Source organism: Vanessa atalanta, chromosome 1 (genome assembly GCF_905147765.1).
Source record: "Vanessa atalanta chromosome 1, ilVanAtal1.2, whole genome shotgun sequence".
Taxonomy (NCBI): Eukaryota; Metazoa; Arthropoda; class Insecta; order Lepidoptera; family Nymphalidae; genus Vanessa; species Vanessa atalanta.
The window spans coordinates 12798011-12816890 of NC_061871.1; the positions used below are offsets into that span (position 1 = coordinate 12798011).

Genomic DNA, 18880 nt, shown 5'->3' on the forward strand with positions numbered 1-18880 from the left:
TGCCACATAATAAAAAGTAAAAGATCGCTTGTCATAGCACAACATAGGAATGAAACGATCGCCTGCTGGCTATTTCTTGTATTGTAAACAATCACAAATTTACAAAAAAGAACCGCAGAGTTTATCAGATACATTCTTTTTATAACCGCTTATAGTGTGTAGTTTGACATTTAATATGTAAGTGTTTATGCTTCTATAAAGAATTTGGATTTGACTTGTCGTTAATAAGAGACTAATTTAGATATTGTTTCTTTAATTTATTGCCTATCACTGGAAACTACAAGTCCGTCGCCGGAGTTTTTTGAAAGCGATACCATGCCATGGGATCAAATATTTCAAATAAAGGATATTTCTATAAGAAATATGAGGTTTGTATACTATATAGTAACAGTAACGGAAAATGGAACGAGAAATTTTTAGTTTGAACTTCAAACGTAACATTATCCGTTTGTACTACGTCTATAGTATAACTAGTCACATGGAATGGAATCTGGGCAAACGTTAAATTTTCACGTGCTTCATTTTGATAATTCACTTCGTCTTTGGTGGTGAAGAAAACATTAGTGATGAAATGTACACGTATCGATAAAAAATTGCCACGTGTTTATTTAATCCGTATAGGAATAACGCAGAAAAATAAGTTTAAGACATCCTCCAAAAGAATCCAGCCGAGCAGTGACATTTATAATCGACTGGTAGTTTTTGTAAGGAAGATTAATCAGAATCTATTTACTATTACTCAAATAGTAGAAATATATATTTTCATATTACTTATTATGTTGTTTACACCTTTAAAGTTGTTTCACTTTGAATGTTACCCATATTAATTTTAAGTGCTTATAAATAAATAAATTGTTATTATCAAATCTACATCAGTATGTTGGTTAAGAAGGATCTAACCAAATCTAGGATAGCTACTGCAATGATATTCGTTATCACGACTAGCGTTAACATTGTATACTAATTATTAAGATAGATTCTTAATAGTATTACAATCATTTTCATATCTACAATTATTTTTATTAAAACAACTCGAATGCAAAAGTCGGTGGAAATAGAAATTGCATAAGGTTAATGAGAGAAAATTATTCTAATGTAACTATTACTTTTTCAGACACCAACAACCCAGTAACGATAGAACTTACAATGAAGAAAAACCTTTATACTCGAGTCAGAATCGTCAGAATCTACCGTGCAGCAGGCAGTGCGGTGGTCTAGTCAGGTATGATATAGAAAATAATCTAATGACATATTGGCCTTGAGAATAATTTATACTTTAAAATGTGTCGCATGCTTTACGAAGTGGACGAGAATTAAAAGGGTAAAGTATTTTTTTTTTTTTAGTTTTCGCTAAATTTGTCTCTAAAAAAATTCAACTGACTTCAAAATCAACAGAAAGTACCATGAAAACTGTAAAATAACCCAATTAGGTTTTAGTCAATAGATTATAAATAGTACGACAATAATAAATTAAGTCAGTTTCATGACTAAAATATTGATATGCCCTTAAATCTTCAAAGGAGCTACCTTAATAGAAAACGAATTAAACCATGCATATCGATATATAGTTTATCGAATAATCGGTACAAAAACAACACAAACATGTACGGTGACGTATATCTTAATAGTGTTGCACTATAAAAGAACTAAACGGACCAACTATATTATCTTCGTGTGCGTGACAGCCACGCATGATACTCGAGTGCGTATACTCAATGCCCACTGTTGGGCAATGTTTTTTCGACGCGTTCTCAGCTTTGGCAATCTATCTAGACGTATCACAAAAAACAACACCCTACTTTTGAAGTCGGCAAGCATATTTTAATTAAGCTTATATTATCTTATTTTTATTAGATAGATTAGTTTTCTTTAGACTTGGCAACGCATTAAAAATAAATCATAGTTTACTTTTAAACATATTTCATGCTGATTTAAATTAACTTTTACGTACTATCTCTGCATTGACTTAGTAATATTCATTGAATATAGTAGTTGTTTATACGTTGCTAAATTGATGTAGATTCATACTTAGTTTATCTCACATAATCATCATAATTATATAAAATTCTAATTGCAGTTTATTTATTTTTTAATAAATGGTTTCTATCATTTCAGTAACAAAATAATCGAACTTGTAAAACAAACACAAAAAGCTGATCCACCGCCGCGACCTGTTTATAGTACAGCCTACGATCCCGAGTCTGACCTTCGCAAGATACTACGTAATTCACCACAAATCCTCGCAACGCCTGTCTTCAGCTCGGATGACGACTACAACGACGGCCCCTTCAGATTCAAACAATTATTAAGACCAACGTTAGGACCGACGGAAAGTCTTCGAAAGCGAAAAGTACGAAATTCCTCCGGACAAAGCCCGTGGTTATCGGATAGCTCACAAGACAGTAATAGCTCTAAGGAAGCCTTATACAATAAGCGACGTCCACAGATTAGTATGGGGGTTTATTACAATTAGCTGATCAAGAATACAGCTGTTATATACTCACGTAATAATAATCTCCTATTAATATGTAGTTGTTGTTTTCTTGATTATGTTAAATAAAAAAAAAAGTTGATGATATATTTAATTTATGCACGTGTTTGTGTTGTATGATATAATATTTTTACTTTTCCTTCTGTTAACAGTGTAACACACGTAAGTACTAAAATAGTGAAGTGTATTTTAATTTAATTTACACGTTATAATACCACCTAATGTAAACGTACATGAAATTATTTTAGATATTATAATAATTTACGTTATAGAAACAATTGCCAAAGTTCTAAATATACTTTATTATATCTTAAGCTTCCGAACAGGCTCTTAATTCAAATACTAATCGTATGTCGCCTTATTAAAATTTAAACACACGATTTATTTTTTAAATATAAATAGAATAAACATCAAAATTAACATTGTATAATATTTCATACAGTAAATCTATCTTTTGTTTTGTATTACAGGACAGAATAAAATAAATAATATTTAAATATCATTAATATATTTTTTGATGTTTATTAATTTCATCTTACAATGTACTATTAAAAAAATCGTAATATATTTACGATTAATTCCCAACACGTAAGTATAAATCATTGACAAATGGTGTGATAATGTGCCAATGATTATCAGTAAGTGTAACTTTATGTTTTGTTAATGTTTAAGTGAATAAAATATTCCATGAATTATTGTTTTATTTATACCTTAATTTAAAATAAATAAAAACTTCGATTTCGAACAACGAGGATAAATAAATTTCATTAAATACCGAAGCATCGTAAAAATATAACTTCGATAGTTTCGAGGTCACACGTTTAGTTTCGTTTATAATTGGGTTTCAAATCAAAACAAAATCAAACACGTAAAGCAGTAGTTTTATATTCCCGCAAGAGTAGAGTACGCGTAAACATACAATCTCACGATTACGGCGTACGAGACTACGAGCGGTGGCGCGGCGAGCGGCGCCACGTGACGAGGGCGGCCAATGGAGCGCCCGCGCCCGCGCAGTCGCGCCCGCGCCAGCCATGGCGGCCGCCGGCCTGCCCGATGGCGATGTCCACATGTATCAAATTAAAACGCGCTCCATAGAAAAAACTCTACTCCCACTCATCAAGCAGGTATGCTACGCATGCATTTCTACATCAGCCAAACCGTAATCAAACGCGAAGTCATTGTAATGCACTTCGCCCGTGACGCTTTACGATTATACCGTAATGTACTGGAGTAACCCTCTGACGTAGCATTAATATGCTGACGATATTCTCTGTTTTTACGTATTGTCTGAAGCTGTAAATCTATTTTCGGACCGCACAATCGTCAGCTCGCGACGTTACCGAGAGCGCTTTACGTCAGATTTTCCCGCCTAGACGACATCTGTTGCATATAATTTTGCGCCGTCGCAGTACTGATACGTATAAAAGCGGCTATTTTAAACAAGCGGGTAGTATTATCAATGACGCAGGAGCGGTGCTTCACGTCATATATGTGATTATAAGCGTAACCTTTGTTTAGCTAAAAGGAAAGTTAAGGTTGGAACTAAAAAGGCAAAACGTTATGTTACGTCCAATTAAAATAAAATGTAAGGGCGGGCGGCCACGTGGACTCGTAGAGGGAGGGTGCGTGCGGGGTGACTGAGGCCGCGGATCGATGCTCCCGGTCCGTCAGTGCCGCGACAGACTCGGGCAGAGCGGCTCGGTGCCGCAAAGACAAGCCAGCGCCACGGAGCACGTGCGCGCGCCCGCGTTAGCGCGCCGCCGAGGGCGCGCTCTACCTCTACACACACATCGACGACATGGACGCTCTCTCCGATGACGACGAATATGTGTGCCGAGAGCCCCAGGTACGTGACTTGTGACGGGGCATGTCGCGCGTAATATTATTTATTTTAAAAGGTTATGTGCTCGATCATTTAATAAAGTCATTAAATTACAAAGCAACAAGTAGTGTCGAATAATAAGGTTGCGTGTAGGTACGACCTTGAACGAAACTCCAAATAAAAATGTTCTTACCCATACTTGACTACAAAAGACGTGACGTCCTCTGCGACTTAGGCTTCTTATAGCTTAACTTAAGTATAAAACATGAATATTGGCGGTATCCGTTTAATGTTGAAATAATTAATGTTTATATTCAGTACCAATACTTAATACAATAATAACGGGTGTGGCAAACATTAATTATGTTTACTTTGTCATAACAATAATATAATTTTATAATCCTTATAAAATCTATAGTAAAAGTATAAAATTATTTAGAATCAGGAATTAGTATAAACCCTGCAAGGGAAACGAGATTCTTGCTTCAAATAAAGAGAATTTCGATTTGTGGCTTTGTTTGGGTGATGTCGCTATTGTATTATGTTTGCTGATCCAGTTTCCTTTAAATTGGTGTCTTAGAAAATCAAATGAAAATCAAAACAAGTATTCGTGAAACTTTTGAGAAATGGCAATATATTGTAAGCGTTTCAATTATTGAAAAAATAAATAAAGTGTAAAAAACACATTGGGAAATAATTTGAATTTCGAACGAAAATATAAACGCTATGGTGAATGATCACAACCATTGTCTTTCTTTCAATAAAAATTCAAATATTTGTCTTCGTGTATACGAAGAATAACTATACTTAAAACTATTTACAATACCTAGTAATTTAATTTTTATTATAAGTTAAAAGCCAACCAGCCGGTGTAAAACACCTTTCGTTTGACTTAATCTCAATAGGTAATTTAAGTGACAATTATGAAATATAAGAATGTATTATGTGCTTTGAATTGTAAACAATGTGACATTTAAAGGTAATATTTTTATGGATCAAAATAGCGTATCACCGTAAATCGCTTTACAATATATAACGAGTGGAATGAGAAAAAAATTCTTATAAAATAGCAAATTTGAACGGTAGGAAGGATTTCTGTTGAAATGTTAAACTAAATATACCGTAGATAATCAATTCTATATGCAATTTTGCAGATACTCTATCATTTTTCAAATGTGCTAAAAATTTTGTTAAAAACAAAAACGTAAAATTATTAGGCGTTAAAAATATTTGAGTATTCGTTGATTTTTAATATATAAATTGTCATATACATAATGAATATAAAAGATTTCATTGAATAAAATGAGTATTTACTATTTCTTGACCGTTTTACTCGATAGAATATACATTCTGAACCGGTGGTAGCTTTACTTTGAATTTATTTAATTTATAAGAATTACTTTTCAAAATTCTTGTATAAAACTAATTTATTAAATTTTATTTTAATTTTATGACATAAGGGATCATTATAGCAATGAATCAAATTATGAAAGACATAGGTATTTAATAATGTAGAGGCAAAACAACTGGTATAGTTTAAAAAAGTATTTTAAGAGAGATTACTTTGGAAAACCACTATATATTATTACACTATACGGCATAAAAACACAAATAATAATTATTATAATTTATACAAATATGTATATTCGTTGGTATTTATTCAAAAAAGTTCTGAACTAAATAAACATACTCTGTGTTCATTCGCTAAAATACATATTTTAAAACATCTACTCATTACTACGCCTACGGCGGTAAAATGGTCCGAAAAGGCCGCATTTTCAGTACATGAAAATTCGTGAAAATTTATTATTTTAAAAATAGAAACACATGGTAGAAGGACACGAGGGAATTAGGGTTGTAGAGCATGAAGGAGCTTCAATTAATTTACAAGAGGTAATTTTAAATAGTACAAGATCCGATGTGGCTCAGTTACCAGAACACTTGAATCTTAACTGAAGTTTGCGAGTGCAAACCCGAGCGAATACCACTGAATTGCAAAAATCAAATTATTAGTTTTTATAATTTATAAAATTTATAATCTTCTTTGTAATTGGGTTTCATATTTAGGGTAGGTACCACCCATTCGTCTTATATTCTAACGTACAAGAGTTGGCTTAGTATTGCTGTGTTCCTGGTTGAATGTCACATTGCAAGCACAAGGGCATAACATCTTAGCTCGTGAGTTTGGTAGCGAATTGATGATCGAAAGAATAGAAAATATTTTTACAGCGCAAATTTCTATGGGCAACAGTGACCACCTACCATGAAGTGGCTCATTTTACCATCGGCCTACCTATAACACCAAAAAATTAAGGTAACCATCTTTACTAATACTATAAAGACGAAAATTTGTATATATGGATGTTTGTTAGTCTTTACGTTACGCAGAAACTACTGAATTTTACTGAAAAATTACAATAAAAGAGCTTATACATTAGAATAACGTATACTATAATCGTATCAATATACGATCTCTACACTCTTCAGTAACAATAACTTTGAGCTGTTTAAAATGAATGTAGATTCAAATATTATAAGACGTAAAAAGAACAATGACGTCAGCAGACTATTAACCTAAGAAAAGTAAAGAACTTTCCCGGCGAGGTAAAAATAAAACCTTGAACTGTTTGGTTGGATAAGGTGGTAGATGTAAAGGGAAGCGCGACCCTTAAAACAAAAAGTTCGCAAATATCGGGAAAATGAACGAGGTGTCTTTCATTTTCTAGTCACTATGTACGGTTTGAGCTGTAGTTTGTCAGTTCGTGGAAATGTTTTACGTACATAGATAGGTAACATAAACAAATCCAACGCTCGTTCAATTGAAACATTATTTTAATCTGAAGCAATACTATAAATGCGAAAACACTTCTGTCTGTCCCTCTGTTACTCGTCAGGGAGAAAAAAATACGTTTCACTTAATTTAATGAAATTTGGTGTGACGCAAACTTGGGGTCCAAAGACTTATACGAAGTTTTATACCTGCCACCAGATGAGCAACCTCTATAACGCAAAGCGAACGAAGCCGCAGGCGACAACTAGTTACGAATAAATACAAAACTTCTCCGCAAAAAGCAAAGAGGCATTATTCCAGCAGAAGGGCATATTTTCCTACTTAAAATAAATTAATGACTGGCATTCCATGATATTCTGTTTTGGGGAATAGGCGCACTGAACAAAGCCACTTAACACATTTTCCACCGCCAAAAAGCAGTAAAAAGCAGTACTCTGTATCGTTATCTGGAGCAAAAAAAATTTTTTATTATTAGGTAGGCGGTTGAGCACATGTGCTACTTGATGCCATAGAAAATGGCGCTGTAAGAAATATTAATCATTCCTTACATCGCTAATGCGCCGCCAACCTTAGGGAATAAGATGTTATGTTTCTTGTGCTTGTAGTTACACTGGCTCACTCACCCTTCAAACCGGAACACAACAATACTGAGTGCTGCTGTTTGGCGGTAGAATATATGAGGAGTGGGTGGTACCTACACAGACGTGCTTGCTCAAAGCCCTACCACTAAGAAACAAGCACAATGTACATAACATCCTTGTTCCCAAGGTGGTGTATTGCCGATGTAAGGAATTGTTAATATTTTTAACGTAGACACCATTTAACATCAGGTGACATATTTGCTTCTCTCACTACCTATATAAAAATATTAAATGGAATAAACATCAAATGACATTCACAAGCACACAAGTTATGTGCCCTTTACAAAAGGTCATGAAAGGAGTTCAAACCCACGACCGTAAGCACTAGAGCAAATAACCACTGGAGTATATAATCAGTTTCATATAGTTGATATGAAAATGTGAAGAGTATGGGTTAATATATTTTACCAACAGTAGATACGATATCACATCAAAATAAAAAAAAAATACATTCCAAAATAATCATGGCAGATGTTCTATTATTTACAGGTCGTCAGAATGTACTATCACTAAATTAAACATAGGAATAAGAATAATAATACATTTTTTTTTAACTATTATTATAATAAATAATAATTAATAAAACAAATGAGATATGTTTTTGTACTGATCTGGCGAAGATATTGAAATATATTCCTTTAATAATCGATGATAAGTATAAATTATTTAAAATGTCGCTTTTGTCAGTGTAATTGGAATCCATTGAAGTTCTACCATTCACTCCTTTCGCTCAGGCCAGCTCGACGGTATCAATTATTGTATTGAAATCGAAATGTTATATACGTTTACAATTTTCAAATCGATACTACAACTAGAAGTAGGTCAAAATCGTCTAGATTTGTTTACGTAGTAACTTTTTAGTTACGTACAGCTAAAGATAAAGTCTTTTTAATCTTTATTATATGTTTATTTCATTGTTAAACATTTAAAATTAACAAATGATATACCTAGGTAACATTCCGTTCATTATATCATTCAATGTGATACGTCTTAAAAGGTGAAAACAACATTGACCTTCAGTAATATAAACCAAACTACAAGGTTAGTTTGTTTTAATAAAATTTAATTCAAAATTCAGTGATACTTTCCTAGATTTGAACCCACAATAATTGGTTTATACGTAAACTTTCTAACTACTCGGTCGTCTCAGTTCCTTAGTCAATAAAATTAGTATTAAATACGTTTAATCTCTAGATAATGTCGTTTCACAGTCTGTATCCTTCAATACGCTAACGCAAAGATTTTAATGCGGTTTCATCAATAAACAGAGTGAATCAATAAGAATGTTTATATGTACATACATATATATACATACATATTATAGTAGAGAAAAGCCGAGAATATGAAATTTATTATATTTCTATTTTTATATTGAACCCATGTGGAAACAGGACAGCTAATAATAATAATTAAATTTAATTGAACGTAAAAAAGTATCGAACATTTAATGTCTTCATTACTCGACTCCAATTGTATCCTACGTTACAAGTACATCAATTTAGTATCAACATATGTACCGCCATAAAACGAAAAAAAAACTCATAAAAACCAAATTATATAGTTGTCTATAACAAACAGTATTAATGTTTGAACATCAAAAATAATAACATCATAAGAAAAACACTTCTAGAATGTTTACTTTTTTTTATCAACAAGTCCTTGTCAGGTAATGACAGTGATAAATGTCACATAATGCCAGCGAATTCAGTCGACACATCAACACGTAACGTTTAATAAAATAAATTAGGAGCTGGCCGTCCCGACTTTGTCCGGTTGAAATAAGAATTTTATTTACTTCCCGATTGCAACGCCACCTACCGAGTCTAATTTAAACCATCCATCTAAGTCAAATACACACAAAAAAAAATATCGAAATCATTCCAACCGTTTAAGGGGAGTTTAGTTACATACACGCGTACGGAAGATTTATATATATTAAAAGATATGAAAGTGTTACTACTGGATTCCTATGGCTCATTTAGTAAAATAAACTAGGTTAGATTACGACTGATAAAAAAAAGATATTGGTGTTTGTTTGGAAAATATGACATTTATAAAGGTTGAAAAAGCTTGATTTTATTTTTTATTTTATTGTTTAAACATTACCAATTAAACAATGTTGTATTTATATTACAGTGATCATAAGAATATTTAATAATACACATATATACTATTAAAGTTATTATATACGAATGAGTTTCCTTCGCCGGATCTTCTCGAGTCTGAAGTTATTCTTTCCGATCCGGTGTTAAAATTTTAACAATCAACAGAATAGTTCTACTTTTATATTGAATAAATATCTTTGAATTTGACTGTTAAGGAAATTAATTAATGCATTAACAATAACAATGTAACTAAGTAAAAGGTAAATATACTTATGGTTATACCTGTTATAAAAAGGAAACCAAAAATGTGTGTAATAAAATAACACCCAAACCATATCACTCAAAATGCACTAATGCTATAAAAAAGCAGACACAGATTAGATATGATATAATGATATACTATCATAAAAATTATAATTTTGGGGTAGATTAGCAGCCTGGTGGCGACTCGGGGCGAAGCGGCGGCGGGCGGCGCGGCGGTGCAGCGTGTAGGCGCCGCCGTTTGCTGCGCCGTGGAACGCTTCGTGGCCGTTGGAGAGACCATCGCAGATGACAATCCAGATGTACGTCACAGCATGGTGCTAGCGTGCAAGGAAGCTCGGGCTGCAGGTAATCTAGTCATAAACTTACTAGTTTTTAGGTTTACTGCTAAACCGCTAGGAATTTATCGATCAATAGTAATAAAATAATGAAATTCAATGATTAATTGTTTTTCGATGATTTTCTGACCGATTTCGGTCACTGCGAAATGTTACCAGAGACTAACCAAATGTGTGAGACAAATTGCGATGGACAAGTGTAAGCGAAAAACAATTGTAATTTACATCCTCACTCCCATAGTCCAATGAAATGTCAATGCACATAACCGGAAGGAGGTCAGGCACAGTACGAAGCTAACATGCTTCTTAGAATGTAAACTACTACGCTACCAATTTCCAAGTATCGAACGGCTACTGAGAATTCGTTAACAGAAACAATCAATAACCCGAACCGAGACTTGAACTATAAGACAGACACGAGAAACTAGAATTTTCAAGCATTTTAGATTAGCCAGAAATTTAATGATACAATTACGTATAAAACAAAGAAATGTCACATACAACAGTAATACAGCAACCGTTTAGCTTACGGCCGCTCGCATTGGAGTAATCCAGGCCTTAACAAAGCCGACCGCAAATACCATGTTATGAATCTCGGAATAAGCGTTGCAAGCGTTTCTTACGCCGTATTAACTTACACAATTCTCACATACGAACCGTGCTTACGACTAAATGTAATTTCAAATTAAAATACATCTATGTAACATATTTTTTATGTCTACAATCCACGAGAAAACACGGAATTCTTTATTCACACCAACTATTTGTGAGTTTTGAGATATAAATTATTTTCAATCTTTTGGTTATTTTTCAATTATTATTTTTCTTTTAACGTCCGTGCACCCCTTACTTGACTAATAAACTAAAGGGACGGCAAATCCGACATGACTGGAAAAATTTAAGGTCGTAGGATCAACGGCTTAACGTGCTTTCCAGGCAGTTCCAGGCACGTGAGTGTACACACCTCCAAGTCCCAGACAAGGCTGCTAACGACAATTTTTAGACTAATAATAACCCAATAATATTTTGTCGAGGTATTTGAACCCAGGGACCTCGGTATTTGCGGCCTTATATCTAGCCACTAAATCAACGAAGCAGACACTTTATTATAATATAATTTCTTCCGCACAAAAGTTGTCTGGAAAAGATTGTTGTTTTAGAAATAAGACCGCCTCTTGTAAAATATATTTCTTTATTCTTTATTTTTTCTGTTTCTTTTTATTTCCTTTGTTGATATACGATAAACTGTATTTGTATTGTATTAATTACTCTGCAATGTTTTGTTACAAATTGATAAAAGTTTAATAAATATAAATCACAATAATTTTACTTACATCTGTGATGGCAGCTTTAGAAGGAATTTTGTAAATAATTTAAAATAAAAACCTTAAAGCTAGCTTATAGTCGAAAGACTAATTTACTCTGAGCTTGAATTCCCGTTTTTAATCATAATAGTTTAAGGCTGGAGTTCACATAAATTTGCATGGAAATCGACAGAGCAACGGGGTAGTTCGCAATTTTGTCACTTTCAAAGTTTGTACATTTGATTAAGCGTTAACAACTTTTACTCATATGTTCGCGTATATTAACTCTAGTTTTACTTACAGTTTAATTATAATGATTTTGATAGATATAATTACAAACATTATATAAACACGAGAAATAAAGATAAATCCGTACCTCTTATTTCTCGCCTTCTTGACAGATTATTCAATTAAATCCCGCAAAACACTATTAATTAGTCATACTATTCCGTACAAGATTACTTAATCTATAATATAACTGGCAGACAGTTTTTGTTAATTTTCATACGTATTTATTTGTTTACGATAATTAAATGTATGATTGTCTTTGTAAAATATTCCAAACCAAAGCAGCTTTTTATTTATTTATTTATTTATAAGGTTTGCTAGCGATTTTTACATCTTTTCATACTTAACTAGTTACATCTTAAATTATAATCATGCTCAGCGTATGTAAAATCATATAAAAGCAAACACTACATGCATTTAAAATTCCATTCATTAAAAATATTAGTTACGATAAAAAGTCTAAAAGCGAGTTAATAACAATTTACAACAAAAAAAAAAAATAACAACGCAATTTATACATAGTAATATAAATATAGCTTTCCATCATTAACAAAACTTTTGCTTATTATATTATGGTACGTAGGATTTACAATGCAATGCATATTAAACAAACTAAAAGACTTTAAGCTTTGATTTAATACATCTTTAAAATGACATTTCAAAAGGGTTAGTAAGAGCCTAGTTGAATAAATTATTAAATAAAGACAAAATTCTTTAAAAAAAATTAATTTTTTAATAAAATATTCATTAAATTCTCTTCACTTTTCACTATAAATTACAATAATTTATATTAATTAAAATATTTTATTATATATACCGATTAAATTAAAATACAACAGTTATTGAACGATCAATGACAGTATTTTTAGTCTGTGGTCAATGAATGTCTCGCGAAACATATTATTATTAGTAAATAATAGGAGTGCGGTTGAATTTGAAAGCAGCCTATGTTTCATTCAAACATTCTGGAAGTAGGCTAAGTTGATGCAAGCGGAGCCTCGCAAGTACGGTACTGTAGGTAGGTTATATTTAATTACTATGCTTAGCTCTTAGTCCGTTTGAGACGAAGATAAATTCCGGTGCTCCATATACAAGGACCGTATTCTACTAAATACACGTCAAATTCGAATCGTATTATTTAAGTCTTTTAGTTTGTTTATGCATTGCATTGTAAATCCTACGTACCATAATAATACAAGCAAAAGTTTGCTTGTATTATTATGTAACTATAGGGGCCGGTGAAAATTTTTACTAACAAAACGTTATATTATAAATGTTTCTAAATTGAGTACGGAAATATAAATATTTATGTTACAGTTAGAACTCTATCTCGGTCAAATTTACTTTTGACTAAAGACAAGACAGGACTTTTTCGTTTATCTGTGCGTCATCCTTAATGCATACAGAAAAACGATTTTCTAGTGTCGTTTAAAAAAAAACCTAACTAACTATGTCATTGCGAGTTTCTTGCCGTTTCTTCTCGCTGGAGGTTCTCGCGAAACGGTGGTAGTATTTTAATATTGACGATTCAAAAACGCTTCGTTGTGAAGTTTACTTGAATAAAATTGATTTGATTTGGTTAAAAGTAATTTTCAATGAAAAAAAAAAGTGAATGTAACATATTTTTAAATAAGGCTTTATATTTGGGTAGTTAAATGAAACCTCCTTTTATACGATTACGCTCTTTTAAAAAAAATCATTTTTATTGTTTTTATATCCCACATTAGATACTGTAAATGTTATTATCAATCACTAGCTTTAGTTTTTCCCGAGATAAATTGTATGTGAACGTAAAAGTCATAAACTTCAATTTTATGGGTCGGCGCGAATTTATCTGCACAAAATATCAAGCTAATCCGTTGCTCCGTTGCTGCCTGGAAGAAGGATTAAACAACAAACTCACTCTAACATTTATAATATAAGTAGCGGTAGCAAAATAAGGAAATATTTTACCCTAAACTTGAAACGAAATATCAGGTGTACTTCACAAAAGGAGTTGTTGTTAAAACGTATTCTTGAAATAAGTTTGAGTTAATTTGCCTGTTACTCGATACAGAAATATAAATTCCATTACATATTTCTTAATGTTTGATACATTTATTTCAAATAGACAGACTTATAAAGACGAAATAAGTGGGCAATGTAGTTCTTAATGCATATTCTCACTGGCTCTTTTGAATCCTCAATTTACAAGTCACTAATTTATTTTTTAAGCTAACCTTCTAACCATTGCTCCCTGACTACCGTCTGAGAGTTATCAAAAATACCAAATGTTTTTTTTTTCTAATTCAAACTCATACCATTTTATCTTGAACCCTAAAAGCTAACTATTATTTTATTTTGACTTAGTGGAAATCGTTGGTTGTCATGTCTCATGTTGGAAAAGAATTATGTAGGATTTTACCTACTGTGGCCATTCTCGCTCACGGGACGGAGGCTGTGAGTTCGTTTTAGCTTAAAAAAGTAGATATTCCTTTGACGTATAATATTAATTATAAACGAAATAAACATATACGATTAAATGTCTGCATCCTTCACGAAAATGAACCTTTATAATTTTATAACGATATATGTCGTGTTTTAATGTTTTCAATAAAGATTTGCAAGATTGAATACTATACTATTTGTTCATTTACTATTACAATTTATTGTAATAAATAAATAAACATATATATACCCGATGATAAATATTTCTTCGAAATAAATGGAAAAGTTTTGAAGAAGGATATTAAGCGGAACGCGAGCCAAATAAATGGGTGTGAATTTAAACGATGTACAAAGTTGCACATGAAAAGATACTGAAAATCGAGATCTGGCTCGTGCAAATGGAAAAATACGGCGGATATGTACACGTTTCGCTTATACGTATAACTGTCATTTCTAACTAATAAATTAATTGATTGTCATATTTAATCAAAGTCAAGTACTTCACATCAAATCGAACGACAAAATTAAAGCTAATGTCAGTATGATAAAATACTTTGAAATGGTGATTTACTTGTTGGTATAAAAAAATACGACGTAAATATACATCGACGAGTTTGTCTTCTTTATTCGAAAATATCATTGAAGATACAAAACTTTTTGTTAAAGACTTATCTAAGTAAGAGGCCTTCAATTGTTTCACCGCGTATTAATGTGACATGTCACGATAGTTCTAGACACGCATGCTTATTTCCTATTACAATTTATTGTGTGGAGTAGAAAGTGTACTAAGATAAATACAAGTATTTATATAGGAGATTTTATCGTAATAATATTGATTATTTTGGTAGAAACAGTGACAAATATTGTAAAAACACGACACGTAAAAACTCATAACACTTCGCAAAGTTAATTCATCCTTCCTTGGCTATTCTCTCCTTCCTCCCTCCTTCCTAAAGAAGCGAAAACCTTACGTTTTCGCTTCTATTATAAAATTCCTCAGATACTTTTAGCTTTAACAATTAATAAATTTCAATTACATGTTAAAAAACCTTTGTTTAATAATGCGTATAACTCGATAGAGGATTATGTAGATATTAAAAAAGCGTGGTGTTAGTATTCGTTGATTTACATGCGAGATAAATAATAATTCATCAATCATGATTTGATATCAAAAAAGAGTAAACACTGAGTTTCTTGTACCGGTTCTGATCGGTAGAATCTACACTCAAAACTGGTGATAAGAGCCTGCTTGAATAAAATAAAATTGAGAGTCAGGCAGAGCCATGATCCTTCTGATAGTAAGTTGTCAACTTTGCCCATAAACAGAGGCTCAACAAGAAGTATAAATCACTCTTTATGGAGATAATGCGGCATAAACGTAAGAATCCAAGTCATTATAACCCTTGTGCCTGTAAACACTGGCTCACTCTTCACTCTGAACGCATCAATATTTTAAATTAATGGTTGGTGTTACGTGGCGGCGAGCCACAAAGCTACCACTCATAGAGATTACGTTTTTGATACATTGTACCATCTCGGCATCGCGATGAATACAGTATTTAAATTTTTATTACATTTAACTCGACACTTAGAAAGCAGGAAATTAAACGTTCTAAAACCTTCCTCGCGATTATAATAAATCCACCTGACCTGGTTTAGAAAGGTGAAAAGGGAAATGGAGAGATTTCAAAAGACGCCCTTGAAGCACTCGAAGAAAACTGCTATATTTGTATACAGCGGCCGCTCCCTCTCGAGAGCCTCTGACTGCCCGAGTAGACTACTCAGCTTTTTAACAAATGTAAACTTCATTTCAACTAAAATACCAGTAAACTGAAAATGTTATGTATAAATTTTACCTTTCATTTCATTATAGCAAGTAATTTTTCATTAGCTTAAACGAGCAGACCACGAAAGAGAATTATTATTTATAAGCGAGAAAAACCGGACAGACGTACTGTCCCGTGTATTATCTATACTAATAGTCCCAGTGATCGGTTGAGCATAAATATAGAAGTTGAAACAACGCCATCTAGCGGTGAGTTACAACATAGTTATTAGTATAAAAACCTTCTTCACTAAAATACATATTGTAACTTTCACAGTAATCGGTCAGACGATAACGAAGTCTATTAATCTCAAGAAAATATACCCATATTATATTTCAAAACTCGATATATTAGTCAAATTATATAAGACTTTTAGACACGCGGGACTCTCAGACGGTTAACGACACATCATTTGTCATAATATGATAAGTAGCTTTGGAGCTACGCAGGTGAGCATACATACATACACACACATACATACAGACAATAAAATCACAACTCTATTTCTACTTTGCCTTAATCCGGTAACATAGTAATAACCCTAACTGGTATTATAAATAAAAAAGTGAATTAGATTTTTTTAGCTTTAACCTTTTAACTACTCATCTGATAATCGTGAAATTTGCTTCCACGTTATTAGGGGTAAATGATACAGGGTACCTATCCCCTGACTCCTCATCATTATAATCATCATATCAGCCAAAGGACATCTATTGCTGAACAAAGTCTTCACCCTAGGATAATCCACAATGGCCGGTCTTGCGCTATCCGCATTCAACGGCTTCACGACACACACTAATAAAACCACGGCGGAAACTAATGAAATATCGAAACTCTAATATATAAAATTAAAATATAGTTAATTTAAGTATGTTCTCATAAGCACTGAATAACCATACTATAAATGTATATACATACAAGATTGAGTTAAATTTAATCTCTCATGTGTAAAAGTTTTTTAAATATATAATATATATAAATATAATTTTGATCTATACAGATTTTAAGAAGGAAATCCTTAATAGCCTAACAATGTTAAGCCGAATATGTAAAGTCACGTTTGATACAAGTTCCGAGAACTATAATATTGTAGCCAAAGATGAGTAATCGAAGATCCAAAATATCGTGTCTTCCACAAGCACCGTCAAGTCGTAATTTTTCATGATAAATTACATTTATAGAGTACCAGTTGTGGTTGAGATTCTACCGAAAACGTGCCAGAAACTCAGCAGTTATTTTCAACCGACTGCAAAAGAAGGTTCTTGTTATGTTCTCGGTTTTTGTTATGTGTGTCACCCCAGAACTCATTTATGAACTGATTTGGAAAAATATATTATTGTTTGGGAAAATTAAACGCATATCCCATTTGGTCCCATTTATATTTGAAGAAAAAAGGGTGATGTTTTTTGTAAGGGTGAAAAAGTACGGTTGACATTTTTGATGGACTAAATTTATTTTCAGGGTATTATTTGAACATAAATCAGAGTATTATTTGATGTTGAGTTTCAATTTTTTTTGTAAATAAAAATTATATTATTCATCGTCCAATAAAACACAACTTATTTGATCAACGATTAGTAACTTTAAGCATTTTTATCATCTCTATAACCTTGTATTCGTTTACATGATCTGCCAGATTTGAATAACTAGCCATTGACTGATGTAATAGTTATAGTCAAGAATTTGTCTATAACGTGAAGTCAAAAACTTGGTACAAAACTACCATTGCAACTGGCTCCATTGTCAGGCGTCTTTATAAGGCCGCAGATCGTTAGTAAACTTAAAATCTCGGGTTTAACAAACAAAGTTATTAGGTTTTATTTCAATATACAAGGAATTAATTTATATATATTTTTATTTGAGATGGTGATGTCGTCCTGACCGATTTCGGCCACGACAGCAAATCTCAGATGAGACCAGCCAACTAACAGGACATATTATGCACAAGTGTATGCTCATTCTCATAATCCGATCAATCGGCATATCCGGAGGCATAGAACCGACGTGCATTACGAGGCATGGGAGTGTACATACTTCCGACTTCCAGTTACTGAGAATTTTTCGATAGATGAACCCAATAACTTTTATCGACCCGACTTAGGATTAGAACCCAGGTCCTCGGGATATGTGGCCTTATATCTAGATAGTTTATGAATATATATCATATCGAATGATCACATTTAATCTATTTAAATGTTTTCAAAAGTATAAATTCTAGTACCTATATATTATAAAATCAAAAAACTTTCAAGTATGAGATTGAAAGTGGAAATCCGAAGCAGTTATAAAGTTTGAAAAGTATTAACATTCGAATTTATGAGACATATACCCTTCTAGCTCTCAGAAGGAGACCGTATATATAACATTTAATAGCTGTTACTCTATCTATATCCATTATATACGGACATACGGACATTATAAATCTAAATAAGTCTAAATGAAATGCTGTAAGCATTGATTACTATTACCATTATACGAACACCATACGTTAAATCTCGCTATGAAACAACTATATGAAAAAAAAATCTTCTGAGTTTCTTGCCGGATCTTCTCGGTAGAATCTGCATTCCGAAGCGGTGGTAGCTT

General features: G+C 32.5%; 2 protein-coding genes across 13 annotated transcripts in view; both read left to right on the forward strand.

The window, feature by feature from the left end:
* Window positions 1-3183, forward strand: part of LOC125073699 (myosin-IIIb-like) — a 48532-nt gene extending 45349 nt beyond the window's left edge. For 3 of the 7 annotated variants that reach the window (XM_047684714.1, XM_047684950.1, XM_047684800.1), the window contains exons 20-23: window positions 285-368; window positions 1115-1222; window positions 1304-1321; window positions 2116-3183. In XM_047684714.1, the coding sequence (XP_047540670.1) occupies window positions 285-368; window positions 1115-1222; window positions 1304-1321; window positions 2116-2473 (568 nt within the window). In that variant the 3' untranslated portion in view covers window positions 2474-3183. The remainder of the gene's footprint in view (window positions 1-284; window positions 369-1114; window positions 1223-1303; window positions 1322-2115) is intronic. The other 4 variants (XM_047684882.1, XM_047685027.1, XM_047685107.1 and 1 more) reach the window with 3 other exon arrangements.
* Window positions 3184-3513: 330 nt separating this feature from the next.
* Window positions 3514-18880, forward strand: part of LOC125064168 (alpha-catulin) — a 90004-nt gene continuing 74637 nt past the window's right edge. For 4 of the 6 annotated variants that reach the window (XM_047671075.1, XM_047671102.1, XM_047671084.1 and 1 more), the window contains exons 1-2: window positions 3514-3615; window positions 10279-10459. In XM_047671075.1, the coding sequence (XP_047527031.1) occupies window positions 3523-3615; window positions 10279-10459 (274 nt within the window). In that variant the 5' untranslated portion in view covers window positions 3514-3522. Of the gene's footprint in view, window positions 3616-4045; window positions 4338-10278; window positions 10460-18880 lie in introns of those variants that run through there. The other 2 variants (XM_047671092.1, XM_047671110.1) reach the window with 2 other exon arrangements.